This window comes from Aotus nancymaae, unplaced genomic scaffold, assembly GCF_030222135.1.
Source record: "Aotus nancymaae isolate 86718 unplaced genomic scaffold, 86718_ANA_hifiasm-v0.15.2.pri h1tg000041l, whole genome shotgun sequence".
NCBI lineage: Eukaryota > Metazoa > Chordata > Mammalia > Primates > Aotidae > Aotus > Aotus nancymaae.
Window position 1 is genome coordinate 20,403,645 of NW_026988455.1, and position 21,589 is coordinate 20,425,233.

The 21,589-nt window shown below is 37.1% G+C and overlaps 2 protein-coding genes across 3 annotated transcripts in view; one reads left to right on the forward strand and one right to left on the reverse strand.

Annotated features, from left to right (window-relative positions):
• The window catches only part of CENPP (centromere protein P), a 282,767-nt gene that overhangs the window by 61,360 nt on the left and 199,818 nt on the right, over positions 1 to 21,589 (forward strand). The gene's annotated exons all lie outside the window — the stretch shown is intronic.
• Positions 1,673 to 21,129, reverse strand: OGN (osteoglycin). The gene is made up of 6 exons (XM_012472196.3): positions 20,597 to 21,129; positions 18,428 to 18,521; positions 9,658 to 9,816; positions 6,103 to 6,305; positions 2,600 to 2,695; positions 1,673 to 2,189 (listed from the first exon to the last, which is right to left on the reverse strand). Exons 1-6 carry the CDS (start codon positions 20,768 to 20,770, stop codon positions 2,019 to 2,021), a joined length of 897 nt encoding a protein of 298 aa, XP_012327619.1. The 5' UTR covers positions 20,771 to 21,129; the 3' UTR covers positions 1,673 to 2,018.

Here is a 21,589-nt window from a genome sequence, read left to right on the forward strand (position 1 = left end):
TTTGTGATTTAAGGTTGTGTCTATGAAGGTGTAAGGTATGCATGTTTATATCCTCTTATCTAGAAATCCCTACCCCCACAAAAAAAATCCCCAAATTATTTCTTTAATTCTATAATTCATACTTTTTACCAATCCACTTTCTCCCTTATCATCGTCTTATCTAAAACTACTGATCTTTGTATTTTTTCTTAATTTGAGAGTATTTTATGGTGTTTTGCTCCATAGGTTTTATCATAAGAAGAATATAGAAATACATTATTTTTCTGAAAACTAGAAAAATGACAGGCATTCAAGATTATGATAGTTTAAAGATTCAATGTTTCCAAATAAAACAGAACCTTTCTATTTAGATGGATTTTATTTTGTAATATTTATTGTATATTCAATTCAAATGTGTTCACTATTGTGCTAGCACTTTGAAAGTATAAAGTATAAAGCTGCATTTAGTGCTTGTAGTGAGCTTTAAGTCACAGGAAAATGAGGCATGCACACAAAATAATGAGAAAGCATTATAATAATTATGATCATTAGTTATCAAAATAAGTGAAAGAGCTAATAATCATTGTTAGAATAGTAATTGTGGTCTTAGATCTCAGATGCTTTAATCAAAAATTTTATCTTGAGGTTAACTTTGACAAACGAGGGGATAGTTGAAAAATATGTGACATCATTGTAGGTAGGGAAAAAAGCAGAAGCAAATGCTTAAAAATGGGAATAAGTATGTATTCTGGGAACAGTGCACAGACAACTTGATTTCAATACATACTTCGTGATGGAAATAATGTTTGTACTTTTATTTATTTAGTCCAGACTTACGTTTCTAAAACACTGATAATTTTGTTTAACTTCAATGCAAAGTGTAGACTAAGACTTTTAATGGGGTACAAGCAAGAGGAAAGTTATTTTAGAAACTTTACTCTGACAGCACTGAGTCATCATAAATTATTACTCTCAGATTGAAGATTAAATTCTTGCAGTTAGCCGTATCAGTTTATCATGAGTAATCAGAAAGTGTTACTTAGAAGCTTTATTGTGAATATTCAGTTTGTTACAGTGAACATGCATGTGTATGGGTGGGAAAGTAGTGTGCACTAGCACCACAGAATATTCTGTTTTCATCTTATGTTTGAACTAATTTATTGATGAGATTCTCATTTCTAAATAAAAAGAAAATGTTTTGCAGTTATATTTGAAAGACTTTACCATAGAGAACTTAATGGTTATGATGGACTTTTCATGTTTTCTTTTTTTTTGGCTGTAGCCAGTATAAGCATACTGGTTTTGGCCTGCTTGACTTTAAAAAGTTTTTTTGGGTAGACTTAGAATGTTAATATTTAGATAAAGAAAAATATTTTACTATTTTACTGAAGACATTAACTGTGTGACCGGAAAGTGAAATAACTTGAACATTTCTGTATTAGCTCTTTATCAGAGAATAATATTTATTTTATTTGGAAAGTTTGCCTACATATGAAACTATGCCCTATTTCTCAGACTAAGTGAAAATTTAATAGAATAGCTGCCTTGATAGGAAAACAAAGTTCTAACTTTATAAGGAATAATGTATGAATCATAAAAGAAGAATGGGTGATCATGGGAAATATTTAGCTTTTCAGAGTTTTTGGAACATGTACCTTAAATGCTTTTGAGATCCAGTAAAGGCCAGAAAAGATGAAGAGTTGAAAATTTATTGGATTTATCCTCTTACTTACATCATTAGTAATAGGAATAATGCATCTCAAATTTGGACACTTATATAAAAACATGTTTTTTAAATGGTAGTCTAGTATAAACTAGGATTTTATGATATTGTTTAAATATTTTCACATTACTTTGTTTTGACCGTAGACATTCAATCTTACTTTTTACTTATTATATGTAAGATTTTGAACATCCTTGCTTAAAATATCAAATTCCTTCAAAGTTAATATTAAACCAATACTTAGGTTCCTTTACACATTGTTGAGACAGACCGTAAGTGTAGGTGTACTTTAGTTTATATGTTGTACTGACAGAGGTTAAGAGTATGACCCTATAGGTAATCTTTTTAAGCAAATAAAACTGTTTGGATGCTTTCCCAGGATGACTGGATTGCCCTCCAGGCGTATCTCTTCAATGCGGTCCCGGATGTAACTGGTGTCATTAGCCTTGCAGAATGTGTCATCTGTAATTGAAGCTATGTTGTTAAACTGAAAACAAAAGAGGAAAAAATTGTTCAGAAGTCTGAAATCAACCTTTCGTATTCTATGTAATGGGAGAAGGAAACATAAGCTAGAGGTCCGAGTGCCCCCTCACTTCACATCCTTGTGTCAGATTAATTAGGAAATACCACATATACACCTGGAGACAAATACAATCAAGAGCAGACTTCACACCTACTGTGCTGGTCCACTTGTCATGCTCTGGACGGAATCTGGACTTTGGGACAGAAAAGTTCATTGGCTTAGTATTAATACTTTTGATAGGCAGGCATTTAGCTATCATACTACTATAGTGATCTAACCAAAATGTGTATGTGACTAAGTGAGATTCCCAATGAGACATAAGATTTTGACTCATAGGTAATTAGAGTCAGATACTGTGAAAGGAACCATCATACCTGAAGATGAATTACACGTAGACTTTCTGGTAAATTAAGAGGTACGGATTCCAGGGCATTGTGGTCCAAGTAGAGGAAGGTGAGGTTATTCAGTTTCTGTAAGGAAAATTTCATGTGAGTGCTATTGAGGTTCTGTGCATTCTTTCACAGGATTCAAGCATTATATATGTGCATATGAGTATGTGTCTCTATACAGACTTGCCTATTGACATAAATACATCAGTAGTATCAATTGTTCATATGGTAGTTACTTCTTTGTTTTTTTTCTGGCTTCACATGTAGTGTAGTTTGGTCCTTTATGACAGCTAGTGGAATTCTGCTGCATATCCCGCATTTCTGTCCATTCATCTATCTGATCTCTGAGTATCCTTGCTTAAAATATCAAATTCCTTCAAAGTTAATATTAAACCAATACTTAGGTTCCTTACACATTGTTGATACAGACTATAAGTGTAGGTGTACTTTAGTTTATATGTTATACTGATAGAGGTTAAGAGTATGAACCTATAGGTAATCTTTTTAAGCAAATAAAACTGTTTGGATGCTTTCCCAGGATTACTTCTAATGCCAACTTCTGGGGCCCTTTGGGTTTGTCTTGATAGGAGCTAATGAGATGAGTTCCTACGTGGGACTGAATTTTGACCCTGGTGTTGCCATAACCTCTCTCCTGTACCTCTGGAGCTTCCCATCTTAGCTCCACCAATTTCTAGCTAAGTGGTTACTCCTTAGAAATGTGTGTGTTTTCCAAAGCAGTTTATTAAACAATTAGCTTGATGTGTTTTTTCCCTAAGGGCTTCATGTTAGATTACTCTTCATCATCAGTAACCCATTATTGTGTATAATTGTAGTTTCCCCTGCTAGCAAAATTAGCACAGGATGTGTATTGAAGACTAAGTACAATTTATCAGTTCTTTTCTGTGCTGTTATTTTAATACTTTCTTAAGCACCCTACCCTTCCACCATATGGGCATCAAGCTCTGGTCTTCCCAGTGAGTCTCATTTACATGGGTTAAAATAACCTAATTCTACTAGTGACTGTAGAGGCCTAGGACATTAAATGAAACTATAGGGAAGCTGAGTTTATTATTTTCTTTTCTTTTTTTTTAGAGACAGAGTCTCACTCTGTTGCCTAGGGTGGAGTACAGTGGCACAATCTTGGCTCACTGCAACCTCTGCCTCCCAGTTTCAAGCAATTCCCCTGCCTCAGCCTCCCGAGTAGCTGGGACTACAGAGGCACATCGCCACGCCTGGCTAAGTTTTTGTATTTTAGTAGAAACGGGGTTTCACCATGTTGCTCAGGCTGGTCTTGAACTCCTGAGCTCAGGCAATTTTCCCGCCTTGGCTTCCCAAAGTGCTAGGATTACACGCATGAGCCACCGTGCCTGGCTGAGTTTATTATTTTCATACCAACTTGTCATAAATCCTTTCTATAATGTTTGTGTAAACCCCAAAATATGCAAACATTGTTTTTGTGAAACATTGATCAGCTTTTTTTTTTTCTCTGGACTGAGTCTTGCTCTATCACCCAGGCAGGAGTGCAGTGGTGCGATCTCAGCTCACTGAAACTTCCGGCTCCTGGGTTCAAGTGATTCTCGTGCCTCAGCCTCCCAAGTAGCTGGGATTACAGGTGCCTACCACCATGCCTGGCTAATTTTTGTATTTTTAGTAGAGACGGGGTTTCACCATGTTGGCCAGGCTGGTCTTGAACTCCTAACCTCAACTAATCTGCCCGCCTCAGCCTCCCAAAGTGTTGGGATTACAGGTGTGAGCCACTGAGCCTGGACTGATTAGCTCTTATAGGTCTTCAACATGTCAATTATTCAAAGACTGACCAATTCAAATTAATTTTTTCAAATTACAACTTAAAAAAAGCCGGCATGGTGGCTCATGCTTGCAATCCCAGCACTCTGGGAGGCTGAGGCGGGTGGATTACCTAAGGTCAGGAGTTTGAGACCAGCCTGGCCAACGTGGTGAGACACCGTCTCTACTAAAAATACAAAAATTAGCTGGGCATGGCGGCATGTGCCTGTAGCCTCAGCTACTTGGAAGGCTGAGGCAGAAAAATTGCTCAAACCTGGGAGGCAGAGGTTGCAGTGAGCCAAGATCACACTACTGCACTCCAGCCTGGGCAAAAGAGTGAGACTCCATCTCAAAAAAAAAAAAAAAAAAAAAAAAAGTCTGCTTTTAAAAATTCCTCTAAGAGTCCCTTAACTTCTGAGTTCTTTACAAGAAACATCAGATGAACCCTGATGTAACTTTAAAATGTCCCTTGAAGGTGAAAAAGATACCTTAATTGTAAAGAAAAATAAAAGGAAAAAAATGGACTATTTCTTCACTTTCTAATAGACTGCGTATTTTTGGACAGATTCTACCTTTGTATGATTATCATAAACTTTATGATAATGAATATTTGCTAAGTTTTAGGTCCTATCTGAAGTCACCTTTAGAAGCAAGAAACCTTGCCTTTTGAATGAGGTTATGTCTGTTACCAGCAGTGGCATGATTATCTCATCATTTTATCTGCGGAATGATTACATCAGAACTATGGAAATCCTGGGCTAAAGCGATTACTTTTGTAGAGCATGCATTTTGAGACAAATTGTTTACCTAAATGGAAGTAGATTACCTTCCCTTTTTCCTACATAGTATTTGCTTGAATTGTTAAATTGAGAAATATATTTAATTCTTACTACATATAAAATTTTGTTTTACATGCTATCATGAAATTCAAAGGAAAATCTTCCTATAGAATTTCACAGTCTAAAAGTTTTGAATATTAAAAGTCAAATTCAGTATTTACTTTTTGGACCTATATTTTTGTCTGGTATTTATAATTTGCTAACATTGTAAGGAAAAGGAAACACAGGAAAGGTCCCATTTTGAACTTTCGTAGACTGTAAGTGCCACGAGGGGGTCAACCATGTCTGTCTAAATAAATATTTGCTGTATGAACGAGCAGAAAAATGACAAACAATATAGTCCCATGAAATAAGATAAAGGTTATATATTTTAACTGAGATATAGGTATAAGCTAGGCCGAATGAGCCTAATAGGATGGTTACTTATTATGTAAATAATGTCTTCATTTATTAAATCAAAATAGTTTGTAAGTGTGATCAAAATACAATTCTAGACCAAAGTTTCTCTCGTTATTTTTTCTGTTTTTGAGATGGAATTTTGCTCTTCTTGACTAGGCTGGAGTGCAATGGTGCGATGTCGGCTCACTACAACTTCCACTTCCTGGGTTCAAGCAATTCCCCTGCCTTAGCCTCTGAGTAACTGGGATTACAGGCATGCGCCACCATGCCCAGCTAATTTTCTATTTCTGGTAGAGATGGAGTTTCTCCTGTTTGTCAGGCTGGTCTTGAACTTCCTACCTCAGGCCTGCCTTGGCCTCCCAAAGTGCCAGGATTACAGGCGTGAGCCACCGTGTCTGGCCAGTTTCTCTTTTATCTATCATATTATCACTCATACTATGCTTAGTTTTACTATAAAATACTTACTTTGAATGCGTTTGCTTTGATTCCTCTACTCTTGATTTTGTTGTATTTTGCATTAAATAAAGTGAGCTTGGGAGGAAGAACTGGAAGTTTTAGTAGTTGATTTTCAGCAAGTGAAAGTTCTTCTAACAGAGAAAGTTTTGAAAAAGTACCATCTTCTATATCTTCTATCAAATTTCCCGTAAAATCAAGTCTTCTTAAGTTAGCTTGAGGGAAAAATATACAAAAAATAACTAAATAAGTAGAATTCTTATTATATGGACTGAAGAAAAGCATTTTTTTTAACAGATCACGCAAGTCTTTCATTTTTAGTGCCCGGTAGAGTGTCTACAATTCATAGCCCAGTAAAGTTTTGTCGAATGATCACTGAGCACTTCTTCGTGCCTGAAACTGCTGCCCTTTCAGACTGGAGTCCTAGAATCTCAGGTTTGAAAGTGATCTTAAGGCTGGGCACGGTGGTTCATGCCTGTAATCCCAGCACTTTGGAAAGCCAAAGCAGGTGAATCACCTGAAGTCAGTTGTTCGAGACTAGCCTGGCCAACATGGTGAAACCCCATCTCTACTAAAAATACAAACATTAGCCGGGTGTGGTGGCGTGTGCCTATAATCCCAGCTGCTTGGGAAGCTGAGGCAGGGAATGGCTTGAACCCAGAAGATGGAGGTTGCAGTGAGCCAATATCGCACCACTGTACTCCAGCCTGGGTGGCAGAGCAAGACTCCGTTTCAAAAAAAAGAAAAAGAAAGAAAGTGATCTTAAAGTTAGTCAAGTGTTTTAATCTTTCTCTGTTCAAATTCCTCAGGATGGCCAGGCAGTTAGAAAGAAATTCTTGTTTCAAATCATGGAAAGTAAGCATTACATTTTATTGGAATCATGTAATATTTTTAGATATTTTGCTGGCATGTTGCATTGTAAATCTGAGTATGTTATCTTAATATCTCTATACCTTATCACTTAACAACAACAAAGACAAAGATGTTCCCTGATTTGTTAAAGTGACACAGATTGAGAGATAGAGAAATTCAGGGTGTGTGTGTGTGTGTACTGTGTGTGCATCGCTTATATCTGAGATAATTAGGAAATACAATTGCTTCTTATTCACAGGAGTTATGTTCTAGAAAATTACCACAAGGGCTGAATTTGTGAGTACTGAACCATTATTCCTAGGAGAAATATAGGGTTACATCCCTGTGAGCCTCTGGACACACATTTCCATCAACTAATTAGTACATAACTTTATGTTTTTTTTGCTTGAAGATAACTCACTTAATATATATTGTTGAATCATTAATATTGCAGTATAACTCATACCTGAACAAACCTTATCTAACATATTTTCTCTGTAGGCATGTCACACCCTTTTTGTGCTTAGGGATGATAGACATCACTTCAGCATCATGTGGTAGGTCATGTTAAACAGCAAAATCAGACCAGATGCGGTAGCTTATGCCTGTAATTCCAGCACTTTGAGAGGCCAAAGTGGGCAGATCACTTAAGGTCAGGAGTTCAAGACCAGCCTGGCCAACACAGCGCAACCCTGTCTCTACTAAAATTACAAAAAAACAAACAAACAAAAAAAAAACAGCCAGTGTGGTGGTGCATACCTGTAGTCCCAGCTACTTGGGAGGCTGAGGTACGAGAATCCCTTGAACCCAGGAGGCAGAGGCTGCTGTGAGCCTAGATTGTGCCTCTGCACTCCAGACTGGGTGACAGAGCAAGACCCTGTCTTAAAAACAAAAAAACTCCCCAAAATCAATAAACAGCAAAAGTATAAACAAAAAGCAAAAAAAAAAAAAAAAAATGTGAAAAACATGTCATTAAATAGGCTGTGAACAGGGCATTTATTTACAGAATGAGAACTGGAACCAGAAGACAGTGTTACTGTGTTCAACATGAAATGTGAATGTGCATGTCAAGTAACTCAAATTTTTTACCACTTTGAGCATGTCTGAGAATGACCATGAAAGTACCATGTGTATTAATTTTGGGGTTATAAATAAATTTTAGCAAGTGGGTTAATTCACAAATATGGAATCCGCAAATAACAAGGATCAACTATACTTAAATCCACATTTGGAATCTATCAGTGGCAGCATGGATCTGGTTATGGTTACTCTCATAAATGTGTAGTGGGGCCAGTATGCATTTCTTGGTGTGATTTTCTTCAGAACTCTTGACAATATTAGGAGTCTAGAAAAGTGACAAGAAATTAAAGATCTAGAACTGGGGTTTGGTACTGCATAAATGGAGGATTCCAGTGTGCTTATGGCAACACTCCAATTGAGTTAAGGTTTGCTGGAAGTTCAAGATTGATAATGACCTGGTAAAGAATTAAATACCACTGTTCTCAACACTATTTCCATATTAGAATCATCCAAGGAGTTTGTTTGTTTTTAATGATGTTGCCTGGGCCCTAATCCACATCTGAATTACAACCCCTAGAAAGTAGGACCTGGTTTCAGTATTTAAAAAATACTTCCCTGCCGGGCATGGTGGCTCACACTTGAAATCCCAGCACTTTGGGAGGCCAAGGTGGGCAGATCATAAGGTCAGGAGTTCGAGACCAGCCTGGCCAACATGGTGAAACCCCGTCTCTACTAAAAATACAAATATTAGCCAGGCATGGTGGTGGGCACCTGTAATCCCAGCTACTTGGGAGGCTGAGGCAAAAGAATCGCTTGAACCCAGGAAGCGGAGGTTGCAGTGAGCCAAGATCATGCCATTGCACTCTAGCCTGGGCGACAGAGCAAGACTCTGTCTCGGAAAAAGAAAGAAAGAAAGAAAGAAAAAAAACAGCTTCCCAAGATATTTTAATATCCAGCCAGGTTTAAGAGCCATTAGTTAAAGTAAGAAAAAGCAGTCTGTGTGTGTGTGTGTGTGTGTGTGTGTGTGTGTGTGTGTGTTTGTGAGACGGAGTCTTGCTCTGTGGCCAGGCTGGAGTGCAGTGGCGCAATCTTGGCTCACTGCAACCTCCACCTCCTGGGTTCAAGCGATTCTTCCACCTCAGCCTCCCAAGTAGCTGGGACCACAGGCACGTGCCACCACACCCGGCTAATTTTTGTTATTTTCAGTAGAGATGGGGTTTCACCGTGTTGGCCAGGATGGTCTAGATCTCTTGACCTCATGATCCACCCACCTCAGCCTCCCAAAGTGCTGGGATTACAGGTGTGAGCCACTGCGCCCAGCCAGTTTCTGTGTTTTTATAGTGCAGGTAGATAATAAAACATTATGGTTGGAGAAGCATCCCAGTTATATTGGTGTTACTCAGTGTCTAAAGCAAGAGATCCTGAAGTATTGGAATTGAGAAGATATAGTTGCTGTATGTTAGATGGGCTGTCAACATAGACACTGAAGTCACCAGTAAAGAAAGATCACAGGATCTGTCTGAATGGAAAGATGATTCACCAACAAATGAATGGACTTTTGTGAAACGTGTTAGATACTTATGTACTCCAAGTGACAAACCTATATGTGACAGGCAGCAACTATATAGAAACGTGTTTATATGAGTTAAATACTAATATGAGTTAATACTAATATCATATTTCAGCTTAACTTACGTATGTCTGCAAAATCTTTGGCAGTCAGCTTTTTAATTTTGTTGAATCGTGCGTAAAGATAGGCTGATTCCTTTGGCAAGGGTGGTACAGCATCAATGTCAACTTCTTCACAGTATACAGAGCCACTTAAACAAACACACAGCAGACATGTGGGCATTTCTAAATTGGAAAATAAAATCATAAAAAGATAATAGTTTGAAAATATTTGGACTCTAGTAGTAAAAATTATTGCTGTTATGAATGCTATTACTAATTTGAAGAGATGTTTTACAGAATCATAAGAAAGATACTCACATTAAATTTGATGTGTGAGAAACATATTTCAGATTGGTGAGAGTAGCTAGACTTTAGTAACCACTAGTTAAATAAAGAAACCATTAACTTGAAAATTAGAGTAATCGTAGGTACTGTTTGGATCCCATAGCACCCCACCTCATCCATTGCATTTACTTGTCATGCCTCTTGGAGCATTCCTTAGTCTTTGTTTTTTATACCTTTTCCTGTTTTTGAAAAGTGTAGGGCTTTTTTTTAACTTTAGTTTTATTTTTCAGGGCATTTATTTAGCAGAATGTCTTCCAGTTGGCAGAGGTTTCTCATTTTTGGCAGGAGTACCGTGGATCCTCAGTGTTGTGTATCCAAAAGCACATGATATCTGTTTATCCTATTCCTGATAATATCTTTGGTCACTTGGTTCAAGTAGTATTCGTCATGTTTCTCACTGAGTAAAGTTAATCTTTTTTACTTCATAACTAATAAGTAATTCTGAAGAAGTACTTTGAGAATCTAAATGTCTGATGTGACATTGTGCTTTCACATACTAGTTTTAGCATCCATTGATGATTCTTACCTGAATCGTTTGTGACTAACCAAATAGTGATTTTCTAATTGATTATTCCTTCTACATTTGTTAGTTGGTATTCTCTTCTTATTTTTTATGTCAATATTTATTTTATATATTTTAATGTATTTTATTTTATTATTTATTTGCTTATTTATTTTTGAGACAGAGTCTTGCTCTGTTGCCCAGGCTAGAGTTTAGTGGTGTGATCTTGGCTCACTGCAACCTCCACCTCTCTGATTCAGGTGATTCTCCTGCCTCAGCCTTCCGAGTAGCTGGGATTACTGGCACATGGCACCATACCTGGCTAATTTTTTTTTTTGGAATTTTTAGTACAGACAAGGTTTCACCATGTTGGCCAGGCTGGTCTCGAACACCACCTCAAGTGATTTGCCTGCCTCAGTCTTCCATAGTGCTGAGATTACAGACGTGAGCCACCGCACCTGACCTATTTTGATATATTTTAAATATATCACCCATAAACATGTCAAATTTTATTTTTTGAATTTTTTTTTGTTGTTGTTTGTTTTGAGATGGACTCTCACTCTGTTGCTCAGGCTAGAGTGCAGTGGCGCGATCTTGGCTCACTTCAGTCTCTGCCTCCTAGGTTCAAGCAATTCTCCTGCTTCAGACTCCAAGTAGCTGGGATTATAGGCATGTGCACCATGCCCGGCTAATTTTTTTGTAATTTTAGTAGAGACTGGGTTTCACCATGTTGGCCAGGCTGGTTTTGAACTCCTGACCTCAGGTGATCTGCCCACCTTGGCCTCCCAAAGTGCTAGGATTACAGGCGTGAGACACCACACCCAGCCTATTTTTTGAAATTTTAATTGATATTTTTATATCAATATGAACTGTGTCTTGTGAATTATAACCCATGTTTAACAATCAAATTGTCACCGATTAGCCAGTGAGTGCCCTTTCAAGCTTTTTTCCCTGCTACAGCTTTTTGTGGTTAGTTGACATAAAATTAATTGCACGTATTTAAATCATACAGTTTATAAAGATTTTTACGTATGTATACCCCCATGAAACCTTCACTACAATTGAGTTGATTAATATACCTATCACTCCAAAAAGCTTCCTCCTGCCCTTTGGTAATCTCTCCCTTTCGCTCTTGTCCTCAAGCAATGACTGACCTGCTTTTGGTCAATATACATTAGTTTGCATTTAGGAGAATTTTATATTAAAAGAATTGTATAGTATCTACTCTCTTTTCTGGCTTCTTTCACTCAGTATTACTATTTTGAGTTTCAATCTGTATCAGTAGTTCATTCTTCTCTATTACTCAGTAGTATTCCATTGTCTCATTGTATACAATTTACATGGTCATTTCGTATGGACATTGGGTTGTTTCCAGGTTTCACTATTTCAAATAAACTTACGTATAAGTTTCTGTGGACTTAATGCTTTCATTTCTCTTGGGCGAATACCTAAGGAGTGGAATGGCTGGGTCTTACTATAAATGTATGTTTTATCTTTTGAAGAAAGTATCAAACAGTTTCCAAAGGACTGTGCCATTTCACAGTCCTAACAGCAGCATATGAGAGTTCCAGCTGTTACACATCCTTGCCAATATTTGGAATGGTCAGTCTGTTTAATTTTAGTGATTGAAATGTAGGGCATGTTATAGTATCTCATTGTGTTTTAATTTGCATTCTCTGATAACTAATGATGTAGCATCTTTTTATGTGTTTGTTTGCCATTCATGTATTTTCTTTGATGACTTGCCTTTTTTTTTCTTTTATCAATGTCTTTTGGAATTGAAACATTTTAAATTTTAATGAAGAACAGTTGATTCCTTTATAATTCATGGTTTCTGTGTTGTATTTAAGAAATGTTTGCTCGAGGTCAAGAGATCGAGACCATCCTGGTCAACATGGTGAAACCCCGTCTCTACTAAAAATACAAAAAATTAGCTGAGCATGGTGGCGCGTGCCTGTAATCCCAGCTACTCAAGAGGCTGAGGCAGGAGAATTGCCTGAACCCAGGAGGCGGAGGTTGCGGTGAGCCGAGATTGCGCCATTGCACTCCAGCCTGGGTAACAAGAGCGAAACTCCATCTCAAAAAAAAAAAAAAGAAATGTTTGCTAACCACTAAGATTTGACACTTTGCTTTCTTCTAGAAAGTCGTATACTTTAAGCTCTTTATCTTTAGGTATGGGGTATACTTTGGGCTAATTTTTTTATATGGTGCCAGGAAGAGTTAAGATTCTTTTTTGAAAAATTTTTACAGTTGTCTGCTTCTTTCAGCACCATTTTTGAAAAAGATTATTCTTTTCCATAGAATTGTATTGTCACATTGTCAAGACCTAGTTGTTTACTTCATGTTAGCCGGTTTCCGGATTCTGTTTTGTTCTGTTGATCTACTTTAACATTTTTATGCCAATACTGCAGTGTCTTGATTCCTGTACCTTTATAATAGTCTTATTATCATAAATCCTACAAGTTTGTTGTTCTTCGATGTTGTTTTTTCTAGGTCCTTTACATTTTTATATATATTTTAGAATCAGCTTGTTAATTAAACAAAAAAAAAAACTATTAGGATTTCGATTGGGATTGTGTTGGGGAAAACTGACATCTTAATGATATTGAGTCTTCCAGACCTTGAACATAGTACATTTCTCCTTATATGTAGATCTTCTTTAATTTCTCTTAGCAGCATTATCTAGATTTTAGTGTAGAAATCTTACATACTTTTTTTTTTTTTTTTGAGACAGGATCTCACTTTGTCACCCAGGGTGTAGTACAATGGCATGATCATGGTTCACTGCAACCTCGACCTCCCTGGCTCAAGCAGTCCTCCTGCCTCAGCCTCCCAAGTAGCTGGGACTACAGATTTGTGCCACCACACCTGGCTCCAAATTTTTTGTAGAGACATAGTGTCACTATATTGCCCAAGCTAGTCTCAAACTCTTGAGGTCAAGCAGTCCTCTCACCTCAGCCTTCCCGTATTCATCTTTTGTATCTATTTATTTCATATATTTTGATGGATTTTAAAACATTTTGTGGGGAGGCTAGGTGCAGTGGCTCATGTTTGTAATCCTGGCACTTTTGGAGGCTGAGGCGGGTGGATCATTTGAGTTTAGGAGTTTGAGACCAGCCTGGCCAACATGGTGAAACCTCATCTCTACAAAAAAATACAAAAATTAGCAAGTGTGGTGGCACATACCTATAATCCCAACTACTTAGGAGGCTGAGGCAGGAGGATTACTGGAGCTTAGGAGGTCAAGGCTGCAGTAAGCTGTGACCATGCCAATGTACTCCAGCCTGGGTAACAGAGCAAGATCCTATCTCTCTCTCTTTCTCTCTCTCTCTCTCTTTCACACACACACACACACACACACACACACAAACAAACAATAAATAAATAAAAATTAAAAAAATTAATGCCCCCATTATTCTTTGAGAACTTCCTTATTTTTTCTTTTTTCTTTTTCTTTTTTTTTTAGACAGAGTCTCCCTTTTTCACCCAGGCTGGAGTACAGTGGCATGATCTCAGCTCACTGCAACCTCCATCCCCTAGATTCAAGTGATTCTCCTGCCTCAGCCTCCCAAGTAGCTGGGATTACAGGTGCCTGCCACTGTGCCCAGCTAATTTTTATATTTTTAGTAGAGACAGGGTTTTATCATGTTGGCCAGGCTGGTCTTGAACTCCTGACCTTGTGATCCACCCGCCTTGGCCTCCCAAAGTGCTGGGATTACAGGCATGAGACACCATGCCTGGCCAGAGAACTTCCTTATTTTCTAACATTGCAAGATGTCCCAAACCACCCTTGCATTTTTCCTGCCCCAACCCTGAAATCAGCTATCACTTCAGGAAGTATTGGGGTTTTTTTTTGTTGTTTGTTCGTTTGTTTGATTTTGAGACCGAGTCTCGCTCTTTTCCTCAGGTTGGAGGGCAGTGGTGCAATCTCGTCTCACTGCTACTCTGCCTCCTGAGTTCAAGCAATTCTCCTGACTCAGTCTCCCGAGTAGCTGGGATTACAGACATTTGCCACCATGATGGGCTAATTTTGTGTGTGTGTTTTTAGCAGAGACAGGCTTTCGCCATGCTGGCCAGGCTTGTCTGAAACTCCTGACCTCAGGTGATCCACCCACTTTGGCCTCCTAAAGTGCTGAGATTACAGGCATGAGCAACCACACCCAGCCAGCATTGGTTTCTTTTAGTGGAGAATGGTATTAGAAACCAAGATGTAGGTGCTAGGGTGCTCATTGCCATTGAGATCATGTTGCCTCCAGGCCCTTTCAGCAGAGAGAGCTAGGAAATAAATGTGTGTGTATATTTGTCTCTTTCTCCACAGATAATACACATGCATGCAATATGTATATGGATATAAACATATACAATATACATGCATATGTATACCATATACTCATATGTATACCTAAGAACACACAGAGATAAACAGATATACATGTCTATATTTTTGTATCTCTTTATATGTACAAACTGTGAGTTAATACTGGTATCTTCTATTACAAACCAACTCCACAGCGTTCTTTCTAGCCTTCCACATTTCCAGATTTGTAATGTTTCTCTTACAGTGTGGAACCTGGCTCTCATTATTTACAGTATATTTACTTAGTTCTGGCACACACATTAAATAGTTCCAATATGGCTAAGTCCTAACACTGCATAACAAACCTACTCACTGGAACTTAGTATTTGTTTGCAGTTCTTTTTTGTCCTTAGCCTGAAAGTATGTTGCCAAAATACTGTGTTTAATGGTTATGTAAATTAGATTTTATTCTTACTTTAGAGTGTTATTAATTTGAAATACAATTAAGTTTATGTTTTTATGTTTGTATTCCAATTTGGGTTCTTTTTACCTTGTTCTTGTTGATTTCATTTATATATGTATTTGGTTTTTTGACTACGAAACAGCATTATTCTAAAAATTAAATCTACATTAAAAAGTGTATACTCAGAGAACTGCCATCCCCTCTCCCACAATTTCTTTTTATCCTGTATTTATTTTCACAGAAATAAGCAGATACATACATATTTTCTTATGTCCCTTTCTTTCTTACATGAAAGACAGCATATTATAGATATTCTTTTGCACTTTGCTTTTTTTCACATAGTGTATCCTGGAAATCACTCCATTTTAGTTCTTAGAGATCTTCCTCATTCATTTTTACAACTGCATAGTGTTCTGTTCTGTTGGATTTATCCTTGTTTATTCAACTACTCTTCAGTGTTTGGGCAGTTAAATTATTTCTGATATTTTGCAATTGCAAGCAATGCTCTAGTGATTTTGCATTTATATTTATTTTGGAGTATATCATCAAGATAAATTTCTCAAAGTTGGCTGGGTGTGGTGGCTCATGCCTATACTCCCAGCACTTTGAGAAACCAAAGCAGGGGGATCACTTGAGGTCAGGAGTTCAAGACCAGCCTGAACAACATGGTGAAACCCATCTCTACTGAAAATACAGAAATTAGCCTGGCCTAGTGGTGCATGCCTATAATCCCAGCTACTCGGGAGGCTGAGGCAGGAGAATCGCTTGACCCCGGATGGCGGAGGTTGCAGTAAGCTGAGATTGCATTGCTGCACACCAGCCTCAGCGACAGAGCTAGACTCTGTCTCAAAAAAAAAAAAATTCTGAAATTTGATTCTTGTATCAAAAAGTAAATGCATTTTTATTTTGTTGGGTATTGCCAAATTCCTGTCTAAAAGCATTGTGCTGATACTAGCTCTTTATCTAGTTATTTATTTGTAGTATATGTTGCAAATATTCTTCCCAGTTTTTAGTTGTGTTAGACTTTGTCACATGACTTTGTGGGGTCAAATTTATTCTTTTCTATTATTGTCTTTGAGGCACTATGTACCCAGATTATTTTCTAGTACTTGTACGGTTTTGTTTTAGACATACAGATAGCTAATCTATTTGGAGCTTATTTTTGTGTGTAAGGTATGGATCTAAATGTGTCTCTCTCCAAATGGCTATTTCTCCCAGCACCACTTTTTAAAAACTCCATCTTGCTTCAGTGATTTGAGTTGGTACCTTTGTTAGGTACTAAATTTTCATGTGTATTTTTATCTGTTTCTGGATTTTCTATTCTATTTCATTGACCTTTTTGTCTGTTCACATACTAGTATCGTACTTTTTAAAATATAGAGTTTTTATAATATATTTTAATGTGTAGTGCATCTGATTCCTATATATACTTGTCATTTTTCATTGTTTTCCCTTGCTATTTGTTACATGTTGTGTCATATGAATTCTAGAACCCATTTTCCCAGCTTTATAGAAAAATTTATTGGTAATTTTAGTTGGATTTTTTTTTTTTTTTTTTTTTTTGAGACGGAGTTTCGCTTTTGATACCCAGACTGGAGCGCAATGGCGCGATCTCGGCTCACCGCAACCTCCGCCTCCTGGGTTCAGGCAATTCTCCTGCCTCAGCCTCCTGAGTAGCTGGGATTACAGGCACGCGCCACCGTGCCCAGCTAATTTTTTGTATTAGTAGAGACGGGGTTTCACCATGTTGACCAGGATGGTCTCGATCTCTTGACCTCGTGATCCACCCGCCTCGGCCTCCCAAAGTGCTGGGATTACAGGCTTGAGCCACCGCGCCCGGCCTTTAATTGGATTTTTTAAAATTTATAAATTTAGAAAGAACTGACATCTTTATGATTTTGAGTCATTCTATCCAAGAACAAGGGATGTCTTTAAATTTATTCAAATTTATTTTTACTATCATACTTCTCATTTTTTAAGCGTTATTTTCTTTTATGGTTCATTTTCATTTTATTGTAGCAATATAGAAATCAGCTGGGCGTGGTGGCTCACACCTGTAATCCCAGCACTTTGGGAGGCTGAGGTGGGTGGATCACGAGGTCAAGAATTCAAGACCAGCCTGACCAACATGGTGAAACCCCATCTCTACTAAAAATACAAAATTAGCTGGGCGTGGTTGTGCACGCCTGTAATCCCAGCTACTTGGGAGGTTGAGGCAGAAGAATCACTTGAACCCGGGAGGCGGAGGTTGCAGTGAGCTGAGATTGTGCCACTGCACACCAGCCTGGGTGACAGAGTGAGACTCCATCTCAAAAAAAAAAAAAAAGAAAGAAATTACTTTGTGTTGGCCAGGCGTGATGGCTCACACCTGTAATCACAGCACTTTGGGAGGCTGAGGTGGGTGGATCATGAGGTCAGGAGTTCAAGACCACCCTGGCCAACATGGGGAAACCCTGTGTCTACTAAAAATACAAAAAATTAGCTGGGCTTGGTAGTACACGCCTATAATCCCAGCTACTCAGGAGGCTGAGACAGGAGAATCGTTTGAACCCAGAAGGCGGAGGTTGCAGTGAGCTGAGATCGTCCCTTTGCACTCCAGCCTGGGTAACATAGTGAGACTCTGTTCCCCCTACCCCAAAAATAAATAAAATAATTAATATGTGGGTTTTTTTTTTCATGTTTTCATGTAAAATAATGTTATGTGATAGAGCAAGAGTAAACCAAGTACAGAGGTATTATTAAGTAGGACTTGTAATTTGTTATTTCATGACAAGTTTTCTAAAATTGAAATGTACATGATAGCTATTTATGTATATATCTGTTTCTGTTCTGTGAGTTTCTTAAAGGCAGTAATTATATTTACCACATTCTGAGGCTCTACTTTGTATCTGGCAAATTATCAATGTTTAAGTATTTCTTGAATTGATTTTATATGGACAGAAACCACAGTTTGTGGAGGCTAAGCTTGCCCAAGCTTTGGTTGTTCTCGAATGTTCTTGTTCCACATTTCTCACTCATGATGTGCGATGGCAAATGGTGTGCACTCCTAGTATACTCATCTGACTTTATCATTGGAAATAAAACTCCACTGTTTGTATTTACTATATTTTTGATTACCACAAGGAATAAAGTCCATTATAGCTATTGTTAAAAGATCCTTTCTGAAAAATATTTAGATAATACTTACCATCATTTTCTTTCTTGGGAGGTAATGGTGTTATTGTCTCATCGTTTTGTAATTGAAGACTTTTCTCATTGGGTATTTTCACAGTTTCTTTTTCCTATTGGAAAAATAAAAGTTTGTTACCTAGGTTGATTAACTCTATGTTTGACTGTAAAACTGAGGGATCACAGACACCTTCTCATCATTACAATTAGTGGCATTTCTTTTGTGCTTCATTAGGCTTTCATACCTATTTCCATTTTATTTATTAAATTACAGTATAAATATTTTTTAGATTGGCTTTATTTTAGACTATGAGCTCCGTGAGTAAAAGAATTGGGTGTTTTTATTTTATATCTTCAGTGGCTGAACTCAGTGCTTAATAAATATTGAACATATTGAAATTCCAAATGAGAGCTAGGTGAGAATTCCCTCAATTGGAATGAAAGTTTTTCTGAGGTGAAACTATTCCTCAGGGGTCTTTTTTTTTTTTTTTTTAACCTCAGGGGTCTTAGCTGAACTGAGTTTCTCATTCAGATTCTACCATTTTGAGCAAGGCTAGATCTCCAGCCATGTCACAAGTATAACTCCTGATTAAGGTCTTCTGGTCTCTTCTTGTGGTTACCCTTTACTTACCTATTCCTCCATTAAGCCCTGACTCTTGGAGCCCTTTTATTCCAGCCTACCTACCCTGCTCAGGCCACTGGCATAGGCCATTAATTCTGGGGAAATTGGAGTCGATATAATTTAGTCTCTCTTTTTCCTGTTCTTGGACGGTACATTTTCTGCCATTAGATTACAGTGTATTATGTGGTATCCTACTCTTTATGTCGTTTGTAAGCATGTTTCATTTTAGTCTCGGTTGTAACTCCCTACTCTGCCCTTCACCTTCATTCTCCTATCTCTGTGGTGGTTGAACTTCCTCCCTTTACTCTGTGTTTGCACATCAAGTCCTGTTGAATTCTACTCCACTCCACAAATATCTTAGTCCCTGCATTTATGTTAAGATAAACTTCTAAAGCCCTGTAAAGAGAAGAAGCAGAGAGAAAAATCATCTCTAAACTCTTTAGGGACCAGGGAATCTTGAAAGTGTTTTTAATAAATTCAAGTCATCCAAGTGAGCCAATAGCTTATGTTATGATGGGCCGTTTTTTTTCTTTATTTGAAGCTATAATTAGTAATACCTATCCTTTGTGTTTTATTGATGGGCAAAAATAATGCTATCATATTAAAAGCATTACTTGAAAGAAACTGTGGTGTTAACATTTGCTCATTGTTTATCCCTGCAAAAAAGAAAAGAGAAAGTAGCAATTGTAACTGGTCAATCTTATAATTATTATCATCCAATTTAAAGTGGAGAAAAACTTCTGAAACAATCAGTATTGCTGAATTTCTCATTTTCCTCTGTGTGTGTGTGTGTGTGTGTGTGTGTGTGTGTGTCATACACAGTGGGAAACAGATACCAATGTGCTGTGTTAAATTTTTCCTTACCCAGCATTCATTTCTGTGTGCCAAGAAAAACCACAAGTAATTACTTTGCCCATAAAGGTTGGGAATGAATGATGTGGTATAATGTCATCCCTATAGTGTTAACTCAATGATGGTTACAGTTACTTGGTACAAATTGATAGAGGATCTAAACTGTTAAAATTGATTTAAAAAGAAAGCCCTATACTGAGTAGGTTTTCAGTTTTTGGGACTGTATGTAGATGGCATATATAAATTATTGTGGGATGCTATTTATATCAAAATAACCAGTACTCTTCTATTTATATTCTTAAATTTTTTTTCTATAATAGTAACCTTAAGCTGATAATTCATCTTTATTTCTCCAAATATACATTTCCACTAATTTATTTTTGAGGCAGTACAACATTGCAAATATAGAGCATTGTGTAATATTACTTAATATATAAATTGCAACTGGTCAGGGATCATCTTAAAGTCTAGTTTTCCTTAAGTTTTATTTTTTCATTACTATAGATACTGTTTGGTTACCATAGGTACTGTTTATTAATTTGGGAAATATGCATACTCTAAAAATATAATCTTAGGAACAATTATGAATTCGTTTGAATCATTTAAAGTGACTTTCCCTTCCCCTTACCTTATCAGACACATTCAGGAAAAACAAAAACATGCATTTAAATGGGCGGTATTTTAGAAACTAAATTTAGAGTAGAAATAAAGTACCTTAATATTTTTTCCATCCAGGTATTTATCCTCATAATCTTGGCTAAATACGGATTCTTCAAAATTATCTGTTCCATAATCATAGATAATGCGTGAGTCCTGCTGAGTTGGTGGTGCTGGCTCTATCAGAGGCACAAACAGTAACAGGAGAAGTGTAGACTGCAGAGTCTTCATTTCAGCAAAAATCAAGGTGACTGGAAGTTAATAAACTAGTGGCCTGCTGACTGTGGGACTAAACTCTCTTTTTCCCTGGAAATAAAAATTCAGACCATCGAAGCAATATTTAAAAGCTTAGAGGATGTTTTGGCAGGGTGTGCGCAGTAAGGGCCAGAGAACAGTGTTTAACCCTTAGTGATCTTTAATTAGATGCTAGCAGTTTTTTTGTATCAGTGAGCATTATGAAAAATAGTTTCAGAAAATAGTTTTATTTCTTCTCTATCAGAAATTCAAGAAAGATTGATGATTTAAGTTTCTTAATAATTAAATGCCAGGGACAGACATACTAATATTTAATTGAAATATTCTTAGGATACCTGTAGTATAAATAGTTAAAATGAAGTCCCAAGATCCTGTCTCATGTGAGTTAAAAATATCATATTTCAACTTAGCTACTTTATAAGAACTCTTGATTTGTATTGGTATGAACAGAAACAAGTTCCAAGAAAAGTTTTAAAACTTAAATCTTAAATTTAACATTATGAAAAGTAGTCATTAACACTTATCTTTAGGTGGTACAGAATATAGGAAAAGCCATATGTTTTTAATTTTCATAGTTTTGTAATTTTAATAGGTGATCACAATTTTTAGTTAATAATATTGTATTTTTAATTTAAACTATGAAAACTGAAAGAATAGTATTGCAGGCTGGAGGAAATACCGACCTTTAATCAAGGAACTTTGAGGAATGTAATAGAAAGTATTCCTTTAGACTCATCAATGGATTTTATCTGGTGGGTACACATTTCAGACTTTTTCTTAAGTAACTTCAAGCAG